The following is a 20,413-nucleotide window of genomic DNA, read 5'->3' as shown; positions in this document are numbered from 1 at the left end:
GGATAAATGTGCGATGGTGGAATCAATAGGTAATAAACTGATACATAATATAATATGTAGGTATATAAATGTGGGTCTGTGTGGCTTTAATTTCCAACAACGGAAAAAATTTGTGGAGACACGCATGTAGCGAAATTGTGGAAATAAATAAAACGGAAAACTACACCGGAATAGTATACATCAGGAAATATTCTAAACAACGATGTGATTTAAACCTTGGACTTTCGGAATTAGGTAATAATATGCCATGGTTAATAGTTATATTATACACATTATTTATTACCAGGACATCTAAAATCATCAAAATAAGCGATTTAAAGAACACTTAAAAACGTCATCATATAAGCTCTCATAAAAACACTTTATAACATTAAAATTAAATTGTTTTTTGGTGAGACCGTCTACGTCATCTCAAAGAAGAATATATACGAAAAAAAAACACTAGGGAGTAGGGACATGTCTTATTTCAAATTGTAATACCATGACATCAACGTCCATATAACTGCTAGATTATAAGTCAAGCCAAAATAAAGTAAACGTTATCATTTCCGAACCAGGCTTATTACCTATACCTACACTAAAAGACCTACCTATTTTACGAGGCTTGGGCTCATGGCATAAACGCGTGATTTAATGATGGGCTCAATAATTGGTAGTCCCTAATGGAACATCATAATTTTAACTATAATCCTAATCAAAGATTATGGAACGAAAATATTTGTATAACGCGAACAAACAACGCTAAGTTATAATATTTTTGGTTGTCACTTGTCATTGATCTACCTGCAGCTGCTACAAATAAATCTCCGTCGTAGGCTACTCTATAATAATTATACTCCGTATTTTCGGAACCAGTTTGAATAATTTGCTGATTATTTTTATTTTTCGAAACACATAGATAAACGTAATAAATATTTATTTACAAGCGTTTTACACCATATTGTAAAATGTAAATTGTAAATGTTTGAAAACCAGACGGATCTATTTGACCTCCACAGATAGGTTAGCGTTTTTCCACCTGAAATACAGTGTGTTTAACGATAAGAGTAACAAAACACATTTCAAACACATGGCTCTAAATTTTATTTTAGGTTTTTTTAACTGCATAAAGGACTTGAAATTATTACACTTGTTTTTGAAAAAGTTCACCTCAAATTTTTTTGGGTTTTTACTCCCTCCTTTTTGAGTTACAATTTTTTTTTACTTTTTAAGCAATATTTTGACATATTAAGTTTTTTTTACATTAACAATTGATTTATTAACAGTGAGTTAAACTTTCAATTTATGCATGTTATATTTATCGAATTTTTTAACAGTTTATCTACAACATTTTACAGTGTTCCGTGTGATTTTGTGTGTGAAAATAATGTAAATGCGTTTAACTTACTGCAACACACATACGTTTTCAAAAAAAAACATACGAAATCACAGAGAACATTGTAGAATTATTCAATTGTAGATGGACTGTTAAAAAATACGAAAAATACAACATGTATAAATCAAAACTTCAAATTACTATCAATAAGTCAACTTTTAAGATAGAAATAAACTTTATAAATTGAAGTACTTCAAATTCAAACTCAAAGGAGGTAGGAACATTTATAAAAAATTTGTTTTGTTGCGCAAAAGTGGACATTTTTTTAAAAATTTAAATTTTTCAAAATAGGAGCACCTAATATTAAATCAGAAAAAAATACAGTAAAAATCCGCGCTATGCGTTTTAAATAAACCTAACCTAACCTAACCTTTATCATTGAACACTTTGTATAGTATTATTCTTTTCGTATCGGACTATTATTATTAGTTGTTTACACTGAGCTCAAAAAGTGCGTCAAATACAATATAAGTGAACAATTCGCAGTACGAATACACCATTGACATGCTCTAAAGTACCTACTATTGAATTGTTTACATTTACAATCTACCGTACGCAATCGTACGGCTTTTGAGATTCGAGTACATAGTACTATCATAAATCTTGTTAATATTGTCGTGTTTCCTTTATAGACCGAGAATTACGTTTGTTCCATTAACGGGTGCACTTATTGCACCTTTGGAAAACACCAAGCACGCCACTGTAGCCAATGACATCTTATAATTTGTATATTTTAGAAAAGAAAAATGTGTTTATAAACTCGTTACAGTCGCCGGCGTTGTTGCAGTGAACTATGAACAAAATATGATTTATACGACTATGCTTGTCTCATTTCGGACAATCATCGACCGACGTCCCGTATAAAAATAAATAGGTACAACATTATTAAAACATCACTGTAGTGGAGATATAGGTAATATGTTTAGAGGCGGACGAGTCGAATGCGTATTATACATTATTATTATATAGCATATATGTTGGGTATGATGTCTGTTGTAAGGCCCATCCCATTTGGAAGTCCACGCCTTCACCGTTATAATAAAAAGTCGTGAGTACATTATATACTTCGAGTTGGCTTATGAAAATAAATAATAGTATTACTCGAAACGTTGAATATTATTAGGCGCGTCGACCATTTATTATTGTCGCACATTGCTGGCTGCACGGTCACTATATTATGGGCCCGAAGCGCGATAATTTTTACTATAACGCGTTTTTCCGAATAAATGACGTACAGCCGTGTGTGTATATAAATAATAATAATAATACATAACATGCAAACGACCGACAGAAACTCGTTTCCTTTTTGTACGTGGCGTGAGTGGACTCGGAAAGACTATATAGGTATTAGTTATAAGGTATCATAATATAATATGTAGGTATACACCATAATATATCATAATATTATATTAGATGCTATAATATCCTTAGCTAGGAATGCCATTTTATTTCACAGATATTAAAATATTTAATTCGTCGAGAGTTTATAATATATGATGTGCACGATAACAGTTGCAGCGACGTAATATAATGGGGTCATCGACGATACCGGTATATCGCGAGGATATTAAACTCGATATATCGTAATTATTAGACATATATGTCATTATAACATGAAGTATGCATTTTGGGGATTTAATTTTTTAAGTTAAGCGTGATCATAGGTATAACAGTATTTTTTGTTCACCTTTAACCTACATATTATTATGGCTGTTGTTGCAGTGAAACCAATACAATATTCAATTTTAATTTTCAAACAGCAACCGACATTTTTAAATTCAATATAATATGAAACAAAACGCTTTCTTAATAATATTTCTTTTGTTTTTAAATGTTGAAATTAACATTTTGAATTAATTGATTATAACTTATCACGAATTAAAATAATCTTGACACTTCACTTCTCTTATCTAGACTTAAAATGTTTATATAATATTTGATATTCAATTGAGATAATGGAATTAAAAGTATAAATGGCCATTAAACATCAAAAGACAATAGGTACTTGTTAATACCTCATTATTGATCACCAAAGTATAAACAAGGGTTAAAAAAATAATGATTATAGCCTTAGGTATGTGCAAAATATTAAAACTTGAATGTAGGTACCTATCTTAAATTTTGTTAAGAGAACAATTTTAAAAAAAGCTAACAATTTTCAAAATAATGTGTTTTGACCACCTAATTTAATCACTCAACACTATGTACATGTTTATTGTATTTGATGTATATCTGCACACTGCACCATAATATTTTATTATCATTATACATTATATCATTGTAGTAATAGCCTAAAAGAGAATAACTATAATTATTTTATAATATTTATTATATATCACGTGTGGTGAAGGTCAATGACACAAAAAATAAACTTGTCGGAAATGTAAAATATTAAAATCAAGCGATTTTTTGTTAAGTGTTACAATTTGTAAAATATTATTCCAAATTTGTATCGTAGGTACGTCAGAGACTTTCGAAATGACAACTGCCATAACTGTATGTTAATTACAAAAATATGGTTTGATTACGTTATCCGTCAGCTAGATCATAAAAATCAAAAAAAAAAAATCACAGTTATCGTTCGGGCGAGAAGCAGAAAACACGACTATTTAGCTGAATTTGCGTATACCAACGATAGGGACGCGTAATATACACGAAATTAAACAGTCAAAACTATGCCGGAAATGAAATTAATTTGACGAATTTGTCGAAACAAAAACCAGTTGTTTCCAAGTACAATTTATCATATTTTTTCAGGCATTAGACTGGATAAATCGTCAGGATATTATATTAAGTATAACGTGTTGAGGCATAATAACCTTCGAAATATATCTGTTATAGTGACAACTTCAGACAACTAATTAATCTGAACGATAACTGATAAGTGCAAACTGAGTGTTATATATTATATTTATTGTCAAAACGTAGATGACGCACCAGAAGTAATTACATTATATTATATTATCATGATTATTGTTGAGAGTGGTCAGGGGCGTATTTAATGGTGTGATTTGGACGTCAGATATTCACTTAACATTTGTTTAAAAAAAGAAAATGTTTAGGTAAAATAATGTTTTTTAGAAACAAATTAAAAACATAATTCGTAATGTAAGTAGTTATTTCATTATAATACTTAAGTAGATACTGAACATATTATAATATATGGAGGTAATATAATAATTTGATATAGCACAACTTACTATACCTATTCCGTTTATAGTACTTTATATTAAATATACTTTACCAGTGGTTTTCAACTCGGAAGGCGCCAAAAATATAGAATGAAATGGTTTTTCATAAAATACTATATTATTTTTAAAATAAAATAAAGTAAATTATTTTTTAATGTCCGATAACAGGATAACAGTCACAAATATTTATAATTATCAGTTCCTCCATAATATAGTTGTCATTTTATAATTAATTAAATTTTTAATGTAAATTAATAAAAATCAAAAAATCTAATCTTACTTTTAAATATTTCATTGGTAATTAAATTAAATTTTGATGAAACAATACTTTGAAGGTGTCGCATCACAAAAGTTTAAAAATGGTGGTCACGATTTGAAAGAGGTTTAAAACCACTGCAGTTGACAACAGAATTAATCACTTGTTTCACGTCTATCTTCTCATCGACCACCACTTGCTAAGCCACCACCGGTCCACACAATGATAGAAGATACAACCCAATCGATGTTGGTCGTCATTGCTGAAGAATTAATAGACAAATAAATTGATAAAAATAAAAAACAATTGATTCTTATGTTTTAATTATTTGAGTTTACAATTTCGATACAAATTATAATACATATGTGGTTAGATACCTAATATATATATATATACGTTTTATTACGATCCATATTCGATAGACCATAATATAGATAATAATATATAAAACACTGCATTTACGTAAGATTTTGAATTTTCGGGGTTTGAGTTTCATTTAAAATTATTATTTTCATACACTACAATGACAGTTTATTTTTTATGTTTGGAGCTTTGTAAATATCTCTTAAAATGGCAATTTTTTGTACACAGTTCAGGTTGATCCACCCCACTGATCCCCTCCCTTAGAGTTATGTATACGTCACTAAGAACGGCTGATGATGCTCATCCGATTCAATTATTATACTATATTTTAGTGTTTGTAACTGCCGTCTGGTACATAATGAGATTTGTTGGACTAGAGTCGATTAAAATATGTGTTCGTGTGTTTTTATCAAGTCTTCGCTAAGTATATTATAATGAGTCACTTGTCATCATAGTCCTGTAACCAGTTGTGGTCTGGAACTTGCCCTTTACAAAACTTAGGTAGGTTTCTACTTACAATCTTGTAAAAATTAAATTTTAAATCATTTTGAAACGAAAAAAATTAAATACCTATATTAGGAATTCCAATTTTCAGTTATTTCCGACAAGATTTAATATAAAAACATTATTATAGTTCAAATTATATAATATTACTCATAATATTATGGTATACTAAAATATAATATATAGCTGACAGGCAATGTCTATAATATATTTATCCGGATTTCGTAATACCACTTAAAATATATGAAATCCAAATATAGACGAATGCAAACCAATCAACAAAATACCGTTGCTAATTAGTGATCGATGTCTACATTAGCTATTCGTTCGTGTCTGTATACAGGATGGGCCACCGTGTTTTCCATATAGCTAACACAGAGAAACATGAGAAACTCATTGACTCAAAGTTAAAGTTAAGTTGAAAAGTTAATTTTATTTTTTAACTTGACTAGTTACTTTTGGCTTTTTATTAACTTAACTGTTAACTTACTAAATTTCTTTTTTAATTAACGTGAAATTAACGAATTAATTTTTCATTTTAAAAAGTAAGTTGAGTTAATTTACTTTGTTTTTAATTTTATTATATTTTACTTTTTCAATCTATTTCGTTTTTATGTAAAACAATATTTACCGTGAATTGTTTAAAGTTAAAAATGTATATCATTCAAATCTAATTTATATGGAAATAATGTATAAAAGTCTAAACATTATAGTCTATAATTTAGTTATGCGTTAAAAAAAAATTAAGTACGCAAGCCTTGTATAAACAAATTAATTTTTTTTGAACTTAATGAAAAGTTGACAAAAAAGTTTATTGACTTTTAACTTAACTGAGTTAACCTATAGTTAAATTAACTTTTAACTTTTAACTTTTTGTTATTGGTGCATATTAACTTAACTTAACTGAGTTAAAAAAAATCATAAACTTGCCCAGCCTTGCTAATAAGTAATAACTATTACGATATTGGATATGACGTGTGCAAGAGTGTTTATATGGGAAAGATTATTATTATTGTTGTTGTTGTTCTTCTTTTTAATAGCTGTGATGTGTTTACGGGTAAATGACGCTGCGGATTATAATATTATACTATAGGTTAAGTTAAATTAACTTTTAACTTTTAATTATAATGCATATTAATTTAACTTTACTGAGTTAAAAAAAATCATTAACTTTCCCAGCCTAGCCTATACATATAATAATATTAATCTACGATAAAAGGAAATATACGTATGGACATGACAATGATTAAGAATTAAAAATATGGCCCTCTGATGTGTGGCCATTTACAAAATGACATTGTGTATATTGTTTTTTTTTTTATTTTATTAAACTGTACTACTTACCTAAACCACCCTAAACAACGATTGCCTCACTTGAGCTCCCCAAGCTTTTTCGTTTAAAAATATTACTATAGTCTATAACATTATACTAATGTGTGATTAAAATATTAGACATTGGTATAACGTTATTATAATATTTTTATAATATAATCATTTCAAAATACTATCTGGGATATAGACATGAGGTGCTGTTGTCGAACTATATCCCCATCCACACCCTCCGGCCATCGAGCTATGTATAGGTATCTTATGCTATCTATAATAAATAATTTAAGTATTTATTGAAATTAAAAAAAAATGAATTTTGTTAAGTACCTACAGCTGATGTACCTATAGTCACCCTTATAAAGTTAGCAGCACAACTATGACAGACACATATGCAATACACCCAACAAACTTGTTGGACATTGTTGGATTAACCCCAGACTTTGTTGGACTTTATTTCTGTTGGTAGAGCTTTAGACACTTTTGTGCTGCCATCTATACTCCAACAGCACAACTTAACGTTAGCGAAATTTCACCCTTATAAAAAATGCCCAGCTTGATTTGTTGGTCATTGTTGGATCACTCTGAAAATTTTTTGGACATTATTTTAGCCAGTAGAGCTTTTCCAAAGTTGTGCTCCCAACAGCACAACCTTACGTTGGCGAAATTTCACCCTTATGAAAAATGTCCAGCTTGATTTGTTGAATATTGTTGGCGTTAAGTTGTGCTGTTGGAGTATAGATGGCAGCACGTAAGTGTCTAAAGCTCTACCAACAGAAATAAAGTCCAACAAAGTCTGGGGTTAATCCAACAATGTCCAACAAGTTACCAACAAGTTTGTTGGGTGTATTGCATATGTGTCTGTCATAGTTGTGCTGCTAATTTTATAAGGGTCCTATAGTCTGTAAACTACTATCTTATAAACTAACATACCTATCATGGTAATATTTTTTTGTTTTTTTAATTACCTACCGACCTATTAATATTATTTTTCTAGATTCAGAGCAAAACAAAAAATGCTAATTTGTTTTTACAGTAGTAGATTTGTGCACATAGTATGTGACCATTATTTAGGTTAAAATAAATTTTTCAAAAAATGTAGGTATGTACGGCTTAGGTAAATATTACTCACATATTATTTTATCTTATTGGAGAACGTGTAGAAAGGTCGCATAATAAATTTGTTATTATAATAATAAGTGAACCCTGGGGCTTAGCTAATCACTGGAAAAACCTCGTTGAAATTTTCTGCATATACGGTAATATATTTAAGTTATATATATATATATCTTTGTTATTAGGAAAAGCTTTGGCATCTGGGCCATTGGCTGACAAATTTTTACTTATATACCTATAATACAATAACACAATAATATGACAATATACATATTATTATGTTTGATGTTATTACTATAAATTATCAATACAAATTTAATTGATGAGTTTTAGTACTTCCTTGTTGGTCGTTTCGTTTCACGCTAGTGAATAGCGATTTGTGGAGGAATTCGTGGATGGTGGTTACATAATACATATTATACTATTTCAATTCAAACGTGTAAATATTTCAATTTGACTCAAAAATGTATCATTATTGTTATTTATTAAATATAAATAGTAAATTATATCTATATAATAACTTTTGCTAAACTTTTTATAAAACCTTTATAGAACACCCAAAATCGTATTATCAGGTCAAACATTCTGCAGTTATTAATTATAAAGGGATTAACTTTGAACGACCAATACGTTATCTCTAAATCTTGAGTACCTACCTAACATTATAGAAACTGCGGTTATACCATTATCTACATTCGTGATTTCATGTGTAAATTTACATTTTTTACATATTTCTAGTTTTTTTTATTACCTTACGAATGAACAGAAATAAATAACATAATATATGTACCACTAATTAGGACATAAGGAGTTTTATGAATAATTTAAATCTTGAATATTTTTATTTTGTTCATTGTCGGTTATCACATTTCAATATAGCAATAAATAAGTAAATACAATTTTATAGATTTTTTTTCCCTCGACGTAGGTGGTTGAACTAAGTATTCATTCATGTTTTGGAAAATTTATTTATAAAGCAACTACTACTATATTATGAGTTTATGAGTCATAAACGCTAATAATAATAAATTATCGAATACTCATAGATTATCAGAAGTATAATATCGAGATTATATAACCGGCGGCAGTGGCGCTTATTATTATAATACGGAAACGGAGTGGAATGGTTGTCGATTAGTATGTATAGTGTAAATGTATAAATGTGTTAAATCAGCACGATCGTCTAGTGGAAAAAAATTGTTTTTGAGGTCGTATTATACATAACGTATTGCATTTAAAATTGTCAATATTTACACACTAAACTATAGGTGGACCGAGATCCGTGCGTGTTTCCTATCAACAGAAAACCCATATTGCACGTGATATATTACATGATGGAAATTTCTTTTAGATATTCAAAGCAAAGCGTTTAGAGTTAAATTGTCAATTTTTTTCCACTAAATATTTTTATGCTGCAATGGTATGCATTTTGTACATAGCTTCGTATATGTATACAGACCTGAGAACTCATCTAAAAGGCATCATCAAAGATCTTCATCTAAAACGTTCTTATTATTTTTATTATTCCGTTATAATTTTCCTATCCACGAAGAAAAAACCATTATGAAAGCTGAAAGGCGAGACGTTTTGAAAACGCCGGATAATTAACCTCGAAATCATTTTTTAAATGCAATGCTTTATACAATTCATAATAATTTTAATACCTCATTGTGTAAGTAGGTAGAGATTAGTCTATCTTTATTGAGAAGCTTATTTTTTTAATTTTTTTCAACAGATTCCTATATACTCTATCAATTATATTACGAATTGTGCAAATGAGCAAAAATAAAAAAAAATACATTATATTAAAGTATAGTAAAGTTCATAATAATAATATATCCATATAGGTATAGGCATATAGAATAGTTTGTATCGCTACAAGAAACTTGGTACAATTCATAAAGAATCCAAGTATTTGATAATAATAAATAATATAGTCGTCAACATTTAAGTATTCCTACTTAATAATTCCGAAAATCACTAAAGTAATAAATTTATTTTTAAAGTAAAAATTGGGTTGAATCACCCTTTATTTTTAGCTATTGCCTATTAAACATGACGTATAATCCTATTGGTATCCTATTGGCGAGTTTTTATTATAACGTCAAGAATTAGTCTACACGTTATAAATTATAATACCTGATATAAGTCATTTCATTCCAACTAACGCGATCTCCGTGTGAAGTTGTTTGGTTGCTACCACTATTGTTATCTACCGAATTTTTTTTGCGTAATATGGTTTTTATCACAGTTATCTCTGTACGTAATTACTTTGAAGTAGTGCAGTGATGACATCCCGTTTCTTCTTTAAAAAAATATTGAACTTGCCCTTCTTGCGGCCAATTGATAATTATACAGGTACCTACTTATTTTTCATACATATTATTATTGCTCATCACTGCAACTGTACGAGTTTATAAGTATAGTAAGTACCGATTATTATCTATGTACCTATTATATTTTATTTCCACCGAGAACTATATAACCATGTAATTCCAGAACGTGTTTTCCACGTTAATTATGACCGCCAGCAAAATACGGTTTTGGTAATTTTTTTATGATTTACGAAAAATATGAGTTGTTGTAAATTATAATTACATAGGAAGGCGGTATCCGTATGACTGTGCCTAATTTTGGTAAACGATTTTATTATTTTATATCTTCACCAGTGATGACGTCTTTACCCGTAGTATAAGACATATTATTTCATTAGTTTTCTTTTTCTTTTCTTTGTTTTCCATTGCGAATAACGTCGCGTATTAATAATTATTGCAACATAAAAGCATCACTGCGATAATACCTATGGTACCACATAAATTAGACAAGTATTAGTTTTATAAATATTATAAGTACCTATTGCACATGAACATTGATTAATAATATATAATTAATACAATAACAAATTAAATAGTGATGATATTATAGTTTTACCAGAAAACAATCCCGGTAATTACTAATTACAGATATTTACAATTTTTTTTTCTCCATTAACTGAAAAGTTTTGTACAAGTTTTTGTTAATTAGTATTAAAATACATAAAAGTGTAATTTTAAAAGTGACCTAACACTGAAAACACCACAAATGTGATAACCTTCATTAGAAAAACTGGACTTATATAATGCATTTCAGCAAAAATAGCTGTATGATATATAATTAACATTACTATGCATTTATACGATTATTATATATTATTACGATTGTTAACTTTATATACCTAGCAATCTTGTCTATTATGTAACAAGTACGATTTAAAATCAAAAACTAATAACGTGTGTAGTTGATGTTTTATAGTTCAATAAAAAAAAAGTGGGAAAGTGGGTGTCGTTCTGCTGTTCAGTAGTTTACAAGCGAGCCACTGTAATGGATGGTGTTAAATTTGAATTCAATGATATAATATCAATGTATAAGAAAAACGATTCTGAGCGAAGACGGTCAGTCAGCCTATGATATTACTAAGTACATTTGATGATATTATTGTGAATAAAGTAATTTATATATAACCTATTTACGTGGATCCTTGTTTTAAATGTTCAATCCTTAGCTATAAAAGTTAAGTATTTTATACATTTTTAACTACAAATGATTTTTAATTATAAATTTGATAAATGTTGTCAAAAATCGAACTTTGAATGCTTATAAAAAAAATTTTCCTTATGTATTTTTAATATTTTTCAACTGCTATAGTAACAATATATTAGGAGCCTTGAATTAAATGTTCACGTTTTTTTATTCAACATTTACAATTTTATGACAATTTTAGAAAAAAAATTTAAAAAACAACTAGTGAAAATGTCATGTTTCGACGGTCATTCGTTAATGATTTACAGCAAAATAAGAAAATACTACCTCTGATAAAATGGACAGGCATAAACAAAAACTGCTTTGGGTGTCATTTGAAAGCATTCCTGAAAATAAACAAAAATTGTACGCTATAAGTAGTCTAGTAAATTATAGCAATAGCATGTAATATATCTATTATATCTACACGACTACACGAAAGCATAAACTCGTTGGTCGTCGTCTCGAAAAATCCAATAGGAACTCGTCGTCACAATAATGAACTTGACGGTCTTGCTACACGTGGGCGTTCGAGTTCGGACATTCGACGCCGGAGAGTCATCATATCACCTGTTTCACCTCTTATCAATTATATATCTAAACGCTACCAACGTTATCTACGACTAGTTTTGACTTCCTTATGTAGGTACTGTGTAGGTACTGTGTAGGTATAATATTATAATCCGCAGCGTCGTTTACCCGTAAACACATCACAGCTATTAAAAAGAACAACAACAACAACAATAATAATAATCTTTCCCATATAAACACTCTTGCACACATATACAATATCGTAATAGTTATTACTTATTAGCAAGGCTGGGCAAGTTTATGATTTTTTTTAACTCAGTTAAGTTAAGTTAATATGCACCAATAACAAAAAGTTAAAAGTTAAAAGTTAATTTAACTATAGGTTAACTCAGTTAAGTCAAAAGTTAATTCACACTTTTTGTTAACTTTTTAAGCTAAAAAAAAAAGTTAATTTGTTTATACAAGGCTAGCGTACTTAATTTTTTTCCAACCCAAAACTAAATTATAGATTGAATTATGTTTACACTTTTATACAGTATTTCCATATAAGTTAGATTCGAATGATATACATTTTTAACTTTAAACAATTTACGATACATATTTTTTGACATGAAAACAAAATAGACTGAAATAGTGAAATATTATAAAATTAAAAACAAAACAAATTAATTTAACTTACTTCTTAAAATGAAAAGGTAACTCGTTAATTTCACGTTAATTAAGAAAGAAATTTAGTAAGTTAACAGTTAGGTTAATGGAAAGCCAAAAGTAACTAGTTAAGTTAAAAAGTTAAAATAAAATAAACTTTTTAAGCGTTAATGCCTAGCCTTACTTATTAGGTATTATAGTAGTAGGTTGAACACGAAATCATACTCTGACAGCGAGGCGTGTACAGATGCCAAAAACGTAGTATAATATTATACCTACTCGTATACAAGAGATGTACGCGAAATAAATTCAAACATCCTTTCCGAATGCTTAACGAGCAAAACTGTAAAACATATTCTCTACGACTGCGGGCTACGACGACGAAAATACGTGTCAGCCCGTATAATTTCAATGTAATAATATGTGTGTGTGTGTGCCGTGTCTATACAAACTATACATAAAAACGTTTTATTACCTATCGGACTATATTACAATTACTAGCTACACTAGTTTTGATCGTACGAATATCGGTTGCCCGGCTGGCGCTGTGCCTACGTCACTCTACAGGGGGGGCACCTAGGTACACAGTATGGCCTACGAATATTTTCCGTTTCAATTTGAAATGTGCATTTGAAAAATGTCAAGCGTTCATTTATATTACGGTATAGTTGCAGAGGTAGAATTAAAGTTATGAACAATGTTTTGGGGGAAGGGGGAATAGGCAGCGGCTGGGTTGACACTTTGACAGTAATTTAATCGCCAAATGACGACAGCGGGGTGCCACATAATGTTAACTTTCGGTTCACCTACTCCTCTCCATCCGTATATAGAATTGGAAACAAGTAATAATAGCTACGAGTTACAATGAGATACGTCTTAAGCGTTTTTTCTAGATAAATTAAATACAAATAAAGGATTAGGACTTACTTTACATAATATGTGTTTAACGATAGATTTATACCTATGTAAATGTTCCACACCTAGGGCCAACAATGGTCTTGAATATTTATCAAGGCTATAATCAGGTGGTATCGCAATTCACCACAGCATATTTTACTCAATATTATTTACAACATTTACGTATTTATATTTCAATGACTTTTTGATATTGATACTGTCTATAATTAAAGTGGCTATATATTTTTAAAGGATTTAAACATTTCAGACGAATTCAATTAACTATTTATAGTATTACAACAAGTTAGACAAGACGTGTCCAAGTTTATTGTTTTGTATTGTGTCTATCGTGGTTGACCATATAGGTTCACTTACTTAAATTTGTTATTTCCAATAATATAATATATCCACTTCTCCTCAATTAAGTCGTAGATTAATTTTAAAAATGATTATTATTTAAGTGAATTTTACTTAAAAATTAAGACATTGGGCTAGTTTTCTGCACAAACTTGCCTAATTGCCAATTGGGCTAAATAGGTACTCCCTATATCAGAGGTTCCCAACCTTTTTTGACTCACGGCACCGGGCACCCTTAGTCATTTTCTGAAAATTCGAAGGCCCCCTATATATTTATATACCAAATATATTACAAATAATTTCGCGGAACCCTAAATAAAGTTCGTGACATCCTGGTTGGGAAATTTTGCCCCATAGTATACGCTGTAGTTGTTTTGTGGTAAATATCATAAAACTATAAAAACCCACAAACCACAATCGATACTTTAGGAAAATATATTGATTAATTAGGTATAGGTACCTAAATGTCAGTGACAACATAAATTACGTTTTTTTTTCAAAGGGTATTGAAGAGTCGTTGAGCTTGAGATTAAAACTTCGGTCAGCTTGCAGGCGGGCGGGTTCGTAAAGATTATTTTTGACCGGAACCGGTTAGGACCCGTAAGTGTCGGACCAGTTGCTTCGTCCATATACTATTTTAAAGGTTTACATTCTATAAATTCGTTGGTCCAAACTGGTGTAAAATTATCTCCGTATTATCCTGATGAAGGATTATGAGCCTCATGGAAATTATGTGGTGCAAACAATCCAGTGCAATTTTTTCACGTCGGTTTGAGCGATCGAACTTCTATTATAAATCAGTACTTACAGCGTATTATAATATAATATACTTACCTGCCGCCGTAAAAATCTCGTGACCGGTGATAAATACGCGGACTGCTCAGCGTAGATCTCGTAGACAAAATAACTTGTACGATATATATATATGCACGATACAAATTTTTCTTTGTTATTCTATAGAACCTACGTATACCTGTTGGCAGTTTTTCTCGTCTTATATTTATTATATAGGTATATATTATTATGTGCATGAATACGTATACGTTTGACCGATTGCAAAGGAGGTGGAACCGACCAGGAGATTGGCCGAATGCGCGTATACCGAGGTTGCGGTGACCGTGTGGTGGTGGTATTCTACACGCACGATCACTGCATTGTCCGGCCGATTTGCGGCGGTGTTGATGGTGCCGGTGATGGTGGTGGTGGAGGTGGTGGTGGTTGTTGTTGTTGTGGTGGTGGTGGTGGTGGTGGTGGTAGTGCGGTGGTGACGAATGCCGCAGTGCCTATATACACTCGACAATTCGATCCGGTGGAATTGCGACGGACGGCCGTTGGTCGGCGGCGGCATATAAATCATCATCGTCATCGTATACTGAAAATTACTGAGCGAATAATTGTATATTCGCGGGGAATAATCGGCCAGCCCGACCTGGGCCCACCATAATATAATACATCATACCATATCATCAATATAATTATTGATTTTTAATATCATCGGACATAATAGTATCGGCTGCAGTCGTTCCGATTCGCATCGGTCGCGCACCGTTTAGGCATCGGCGAGAGACGCACCGACGGACCGTTGTCTCGCCGTCATCGCGCCGCGCACCACCGCGAAAACACTACGCACGCGATACACGGCGTCCGGCAGCTGCTGCAGTGTATACACGCGCACGCGTCAGTCGACGTTTAGATGATCCCGGGACCAGTTAACTTGCCGATAGACACTCGCGGGTCTATTGACAATTTTTTTCGTCTCCGAAATTTTTACTAAGCGTTTCGCCTCCCCGCCCGGTTTTTTGAAAGAAAATTTTCTCGTTTAATTTTTTTTTTTTTTTTTCATTCGCCGCGAGTTCGATATAAAATTATTATAAAAAAAATTTTTACTCGGCACCTATACTTATAGGTACGGCAATAGTAATAATATTGTTATAATAATATATCGGAGCGTGGCGCGGGCGCGGGCACGTGTAACGCACGCCGAGACGACGCGACGGAGGAGATTTTTTTTCGCCATCAGAATAGAAATTTTTTCCCGTCCATCGCAGGGCTGGGTACAGTTATCCCAAAACGTGATATACCGCGATATACTCGTATATTAATTTTAATCATTATCGCGCACGTAGTATTATAGTATTATAAAGACGATTCCGCCGCCAACGACAAATAACTGCGAGTCGAGCAAATATACACCTCGGCATCGCACGCATATTATAGACGATCGACGTAATACCGATCGTATTGTACAACGCACGATGGTCATCATGAAAATCGTAACGATTTTTCTGAATCGTTTCCGACACGGTAAGTGCCCGACGACACAATATTCAATCATTTTACAGCAATAATACAAATCAAAATATGTACATGAATTAAAATTCCGTGACCTATCTATACGTATTAAACGCGTGTGTATCGTATTACACGTTTAAATGAATTACTATACTCAGTGATTGACGTAGGTATATTATTATGCTGTCGTTATTCTGCATCTGCAAATTTAAAATAGAATATAATATTTTACCGACGACGAGTCTTGACGGGTTGTGACGAAAGGCTGTGTCTGGATGCTATAGGTCAATCGTCGTACCAACATACATGTTCAAATACTTGAAAAAAAATATTAATTAACATTAAAACATTGACACGAAATATTTTACGATTATTTTTTTCATTCATCGCATTTTTTTATAAACGTGTACAATAACATGATAATCATTATATTTTATGGGTATTCTCCAAATAACTATGTCTACAATGTCTCTGTACGGTAAACATTGCATTACAAATATTTGCAATTGTTTAAATGTACCAAACGTTCAAATCAATTCAAAAAATAACAGTTAAGCTTTAAGTACCTGAATTATTTACAAATCGTACTAATTTAATAACTTAATATACATATTATGTAATTTTGATGCGTAAAATGTTTGATAATACACTTTATTTTTTAAGAAAATAATGAATTACTATATCAATTTCTGTATGAACAATGAAAATATTTATGTTTAAACCATATTGTGTTTTATCTTAGCCATTGTTCTTTTGTATTTACATAATTTAGTGTGTTAAATATTGTATAATAATATATTAATATAATAATAATATCTAATGTACTACCTATCAATAGTTATCAATATATTTTAGTTAGTATTCCAAAAATGTCTTAAAATAAATACTACCTAAGTATGTAATTTGCTTTGTGGTCATAGCATTTTCATCTATAGTTTAAATGTTTTGTTTGGAAATAAATTCTTTAATACTATTAGACAAACAATGAAAAACGTAACTCGCGATCATTGAGTTCACAACAAAACTAGGTTTCAGATCAGGTGACAATAGACATTGATCGGGAGCTTTTTCTATTGTTTTAAAAATTGAATGCCAGGGTTGAACACATTAATATTGTATCGAAATTAGAGCATAACCATATTTTATAGTACAATCGGCAAATACATTGATATTAAACATTTTATATTTATATTATCCATATCAAAACAAACGTATTAGGTAACCCAAAACGTACCAATGCACTTATTATATTCACTTACATAATGTTATTCGAACACATATAATCCTTTTTTAGTCGAGTGATACAAGTTTTCTAAGTTATTTTTCCACAAGGAAATAATACTCAATTATATAAATTGGTCTATATAATATATTATTTTGTATAAAATAAACTTGAGTTTGAAACTCACATTGATAACTTCGTAGTAACATATTAAAGCATTATATAAGTAGACATACGTCTACAACCTTGCAGTTAGAGCGGTAACGAATACGGCGTCTTGTTATTGAGCGCCGCGTCATAATACTATTGAACTTGAATGCATTTTCAAGTTAGACGAGTACCTAATATCTACTAATAAAATTATTTTAAGAACATGGTATTGTTTACTTTAATAATAACCCTCAAAACAACTTAAACTATCTGCACTCTGCAGTTTCTCATTTTTCATTAAATATACAGCGTAAGTATAACATTATCCATATTAAGCTATAAACAAATTAAATTAATATTTTATGTATAATAAATCAATAATTATTAAAATTTAAAATTTACAGAGTTCGTTTTCAATGTATTTTTTTAAATATTTTATTTTATGCGTACACTTGCAGATACGATCACTTGTATAGATACAAAAATAATTCACGAAAAATATCAAGTTTTATGTGATGGAAACAAAATATTATATTATATTATTATTGAATTATTCTATTACACTAAATATGTATCGTAACATCATATTATAATATTTTACATAATATATATTTATACATAATATAGTTCTGAAAATCAAAAAATGTAGCAGCTTGGAACCAACTTCCGGGGGTTTAATTTGCTCTTGACCCATATAATTTATTGTTTGACCTGTTATCAAAATATTTAAATAGGAAAAAAATTGCGATATTATAATGAGTTTCTTTATGGTCTTTTAATTGTACTATGTTACGGACCTATACATGTAAAATTGACATTATGAAATAGTACATAAATACCTAACAATAAAATCTCGAAAATACGTAACAATCATTGTTCGTATATTCCCAAATAATGATATTATTTTATAACTTAAAGCCGATTCAATATTTAAAATATATTATCTAAATATCTACTACCATGTACCTATTAGTAAATTTTGGTAGCAGAATGTTTGACTACGTGGTCACCAATTTACAACGTTCTCATAATAAATATACGTTTTTACATATTTTAATCATGATATTTTATGGAGTCATATTTTGATAAAATAAAAATAAATTATCGAATTTATATTTGAATAATGTTGAAAAAATAAACTTAATTTACCTAGTATCTAACAGTATAAACATCACACGTTTAATATAAAATTTAATTATTATTTATTAAAATTTACAAAATTACAATAAATGTTGCGAAAAAATGTAATGTTAAAGTTATTTAAAATTCAATTATATTTTATAAATATTAAATATGCATTTGTATATCAACAATAACAATATTGTAATATATTTGTTTATTTTAAACTCTACTGGGAGTTCAACCATTACATATACAATATACATACCTAAGTACTGTATAATACCTGCAGCTGTAGTCTATTATATAAGATTTCAATATTACTGAATTTAAATATTTAAAGCTATATAATATGTAAAGAACATTAGTTAACTGGAGCCGGGAAAATATATGTCTCGAGAAACTCTAATGATTCACAATAGAGACGTGTTAAATAAAATATGTTTATCTATACACAATTAGTTATGTTTATCAGCTTATTCGTTAAACGTAACAATTTTATATCGGTCACTGAACTATATATTGTTGGTTTTATAGTGATGTATATTTATTTAGCCAAAAAACACATTTGTTATAGAGATAAAAATCTTAAAAAATTGCATCCTTCCGGATCGTGAAAACCGAATGTAAATTAATCTTCGGTCGACCCTTTCAGCGAACCAGTTGTGAGATCCGTCCGGGATCATTTTTCAAACACATAAGTCATAGGTACAAACATTATGAACCATCCTGCGGTACACGATGTATAATATTTAAGAAAAAAAACTACATAAGTAGACATGCTACATAATATTAACATTCATCGTTGAGCCAAGCAAATTAAGACGAGTTAAACATAGGCAAAATAATAATAATCGGTGTTAAATTGTTGTTATCTAAACATTTTATGGGTATTTCATGACCTATGCAACTTTGGCTACCTACTATAAAACCACGCGATTATGGCATATTGTATATCTGTATATAGTGATCGGCGAAATTGATTTACTTTAAGACATAAGTATAATAATTAATATAAACATGAATAACCCATCCATATAATAAAATCCTTCGTGTTTTATTTGTACCTGTTAATTAATTGGTTTTATTTTCAAAGGCACGTTTTTCTATGGTGTTGTAATTTGTATCCATTAAGCCTCCCCATCGGTGAACATAGTTTTTGCAAATATCACTGTCCCAGGCGTCCCTCTAAATATAATTTTATACCAAACGATCAAGATGAATTTCATAGTAGACCATAGTAAATTCGAGGAAAATTTGGTATACTAACAGTATACATATTTTTTAACGCGGGTTATTGGCATGGAAAGTGAAAAATAAAACTGTATACGAACGTTTAAACTTTAAATTTATCACCCGAGAGGAACATAGATATAATATGCTATATGTATAGGTATAATATTTTATCAACCTTTCATGTCTTCTCTTCTGCTACGGACTAGCCATGATATCACTGTCCTTCAAAGAGTATAATTATAATTAAAAAAAAAAAATACTTCCCATATTTT

The 20,413-nt window shown here is 30.0% G+C and overlaps 1 protein-coding gene across 2 annotated transcripts in view; it reads left to right on the top strand.

Moving 5' to 3' along the window:
- LOC132934852 (scavenger receptor class B member 1-like) overlaps window positions 1-20,413 on the top strand; it is a 92,133-nt gene that overhangs the window by 27,323 nt on the left and 44,397 nt on the right. The window contains exon 1 of one of the 2 annotated variants that reach the window (XM_061001237.1): window positions 15,702-16,426. The exons of the other annotated variant lie outside the window; for it this stretch is intronic. Coding sequence (XP_060857220.1) covers window positions 16,378-16,426 — 49 coding nt within the window. The 5' untranslated portion in view covers window positions 15,702-16,377. Of the gene's footprint in view, window positions 1-15,701; window positions 16,427-20,413 lie in introns of those variants that run through there. 2 annotated transcript variants of the gene reach the window in all.

This window comes from Metopolophium dirhodum, chromosome 1, assembly GCF_019925205.1.
Source record: "Metopolophium dirhodum isolate CAU chromosome 1, ASM1992520v1, whole genome shotgun sequence".
NCBI classification, from domain to species: Eukaryota; Metazoa; Arthropoda; class Insecta; order Hemiptera; family Aphididae; genus Metopolophium; species Metopolophium dirhodum.
Note: the sequence above shows the minus strand (reverse complement) of the source record. Positions and strands in the feature narration are given on the sequence as shown.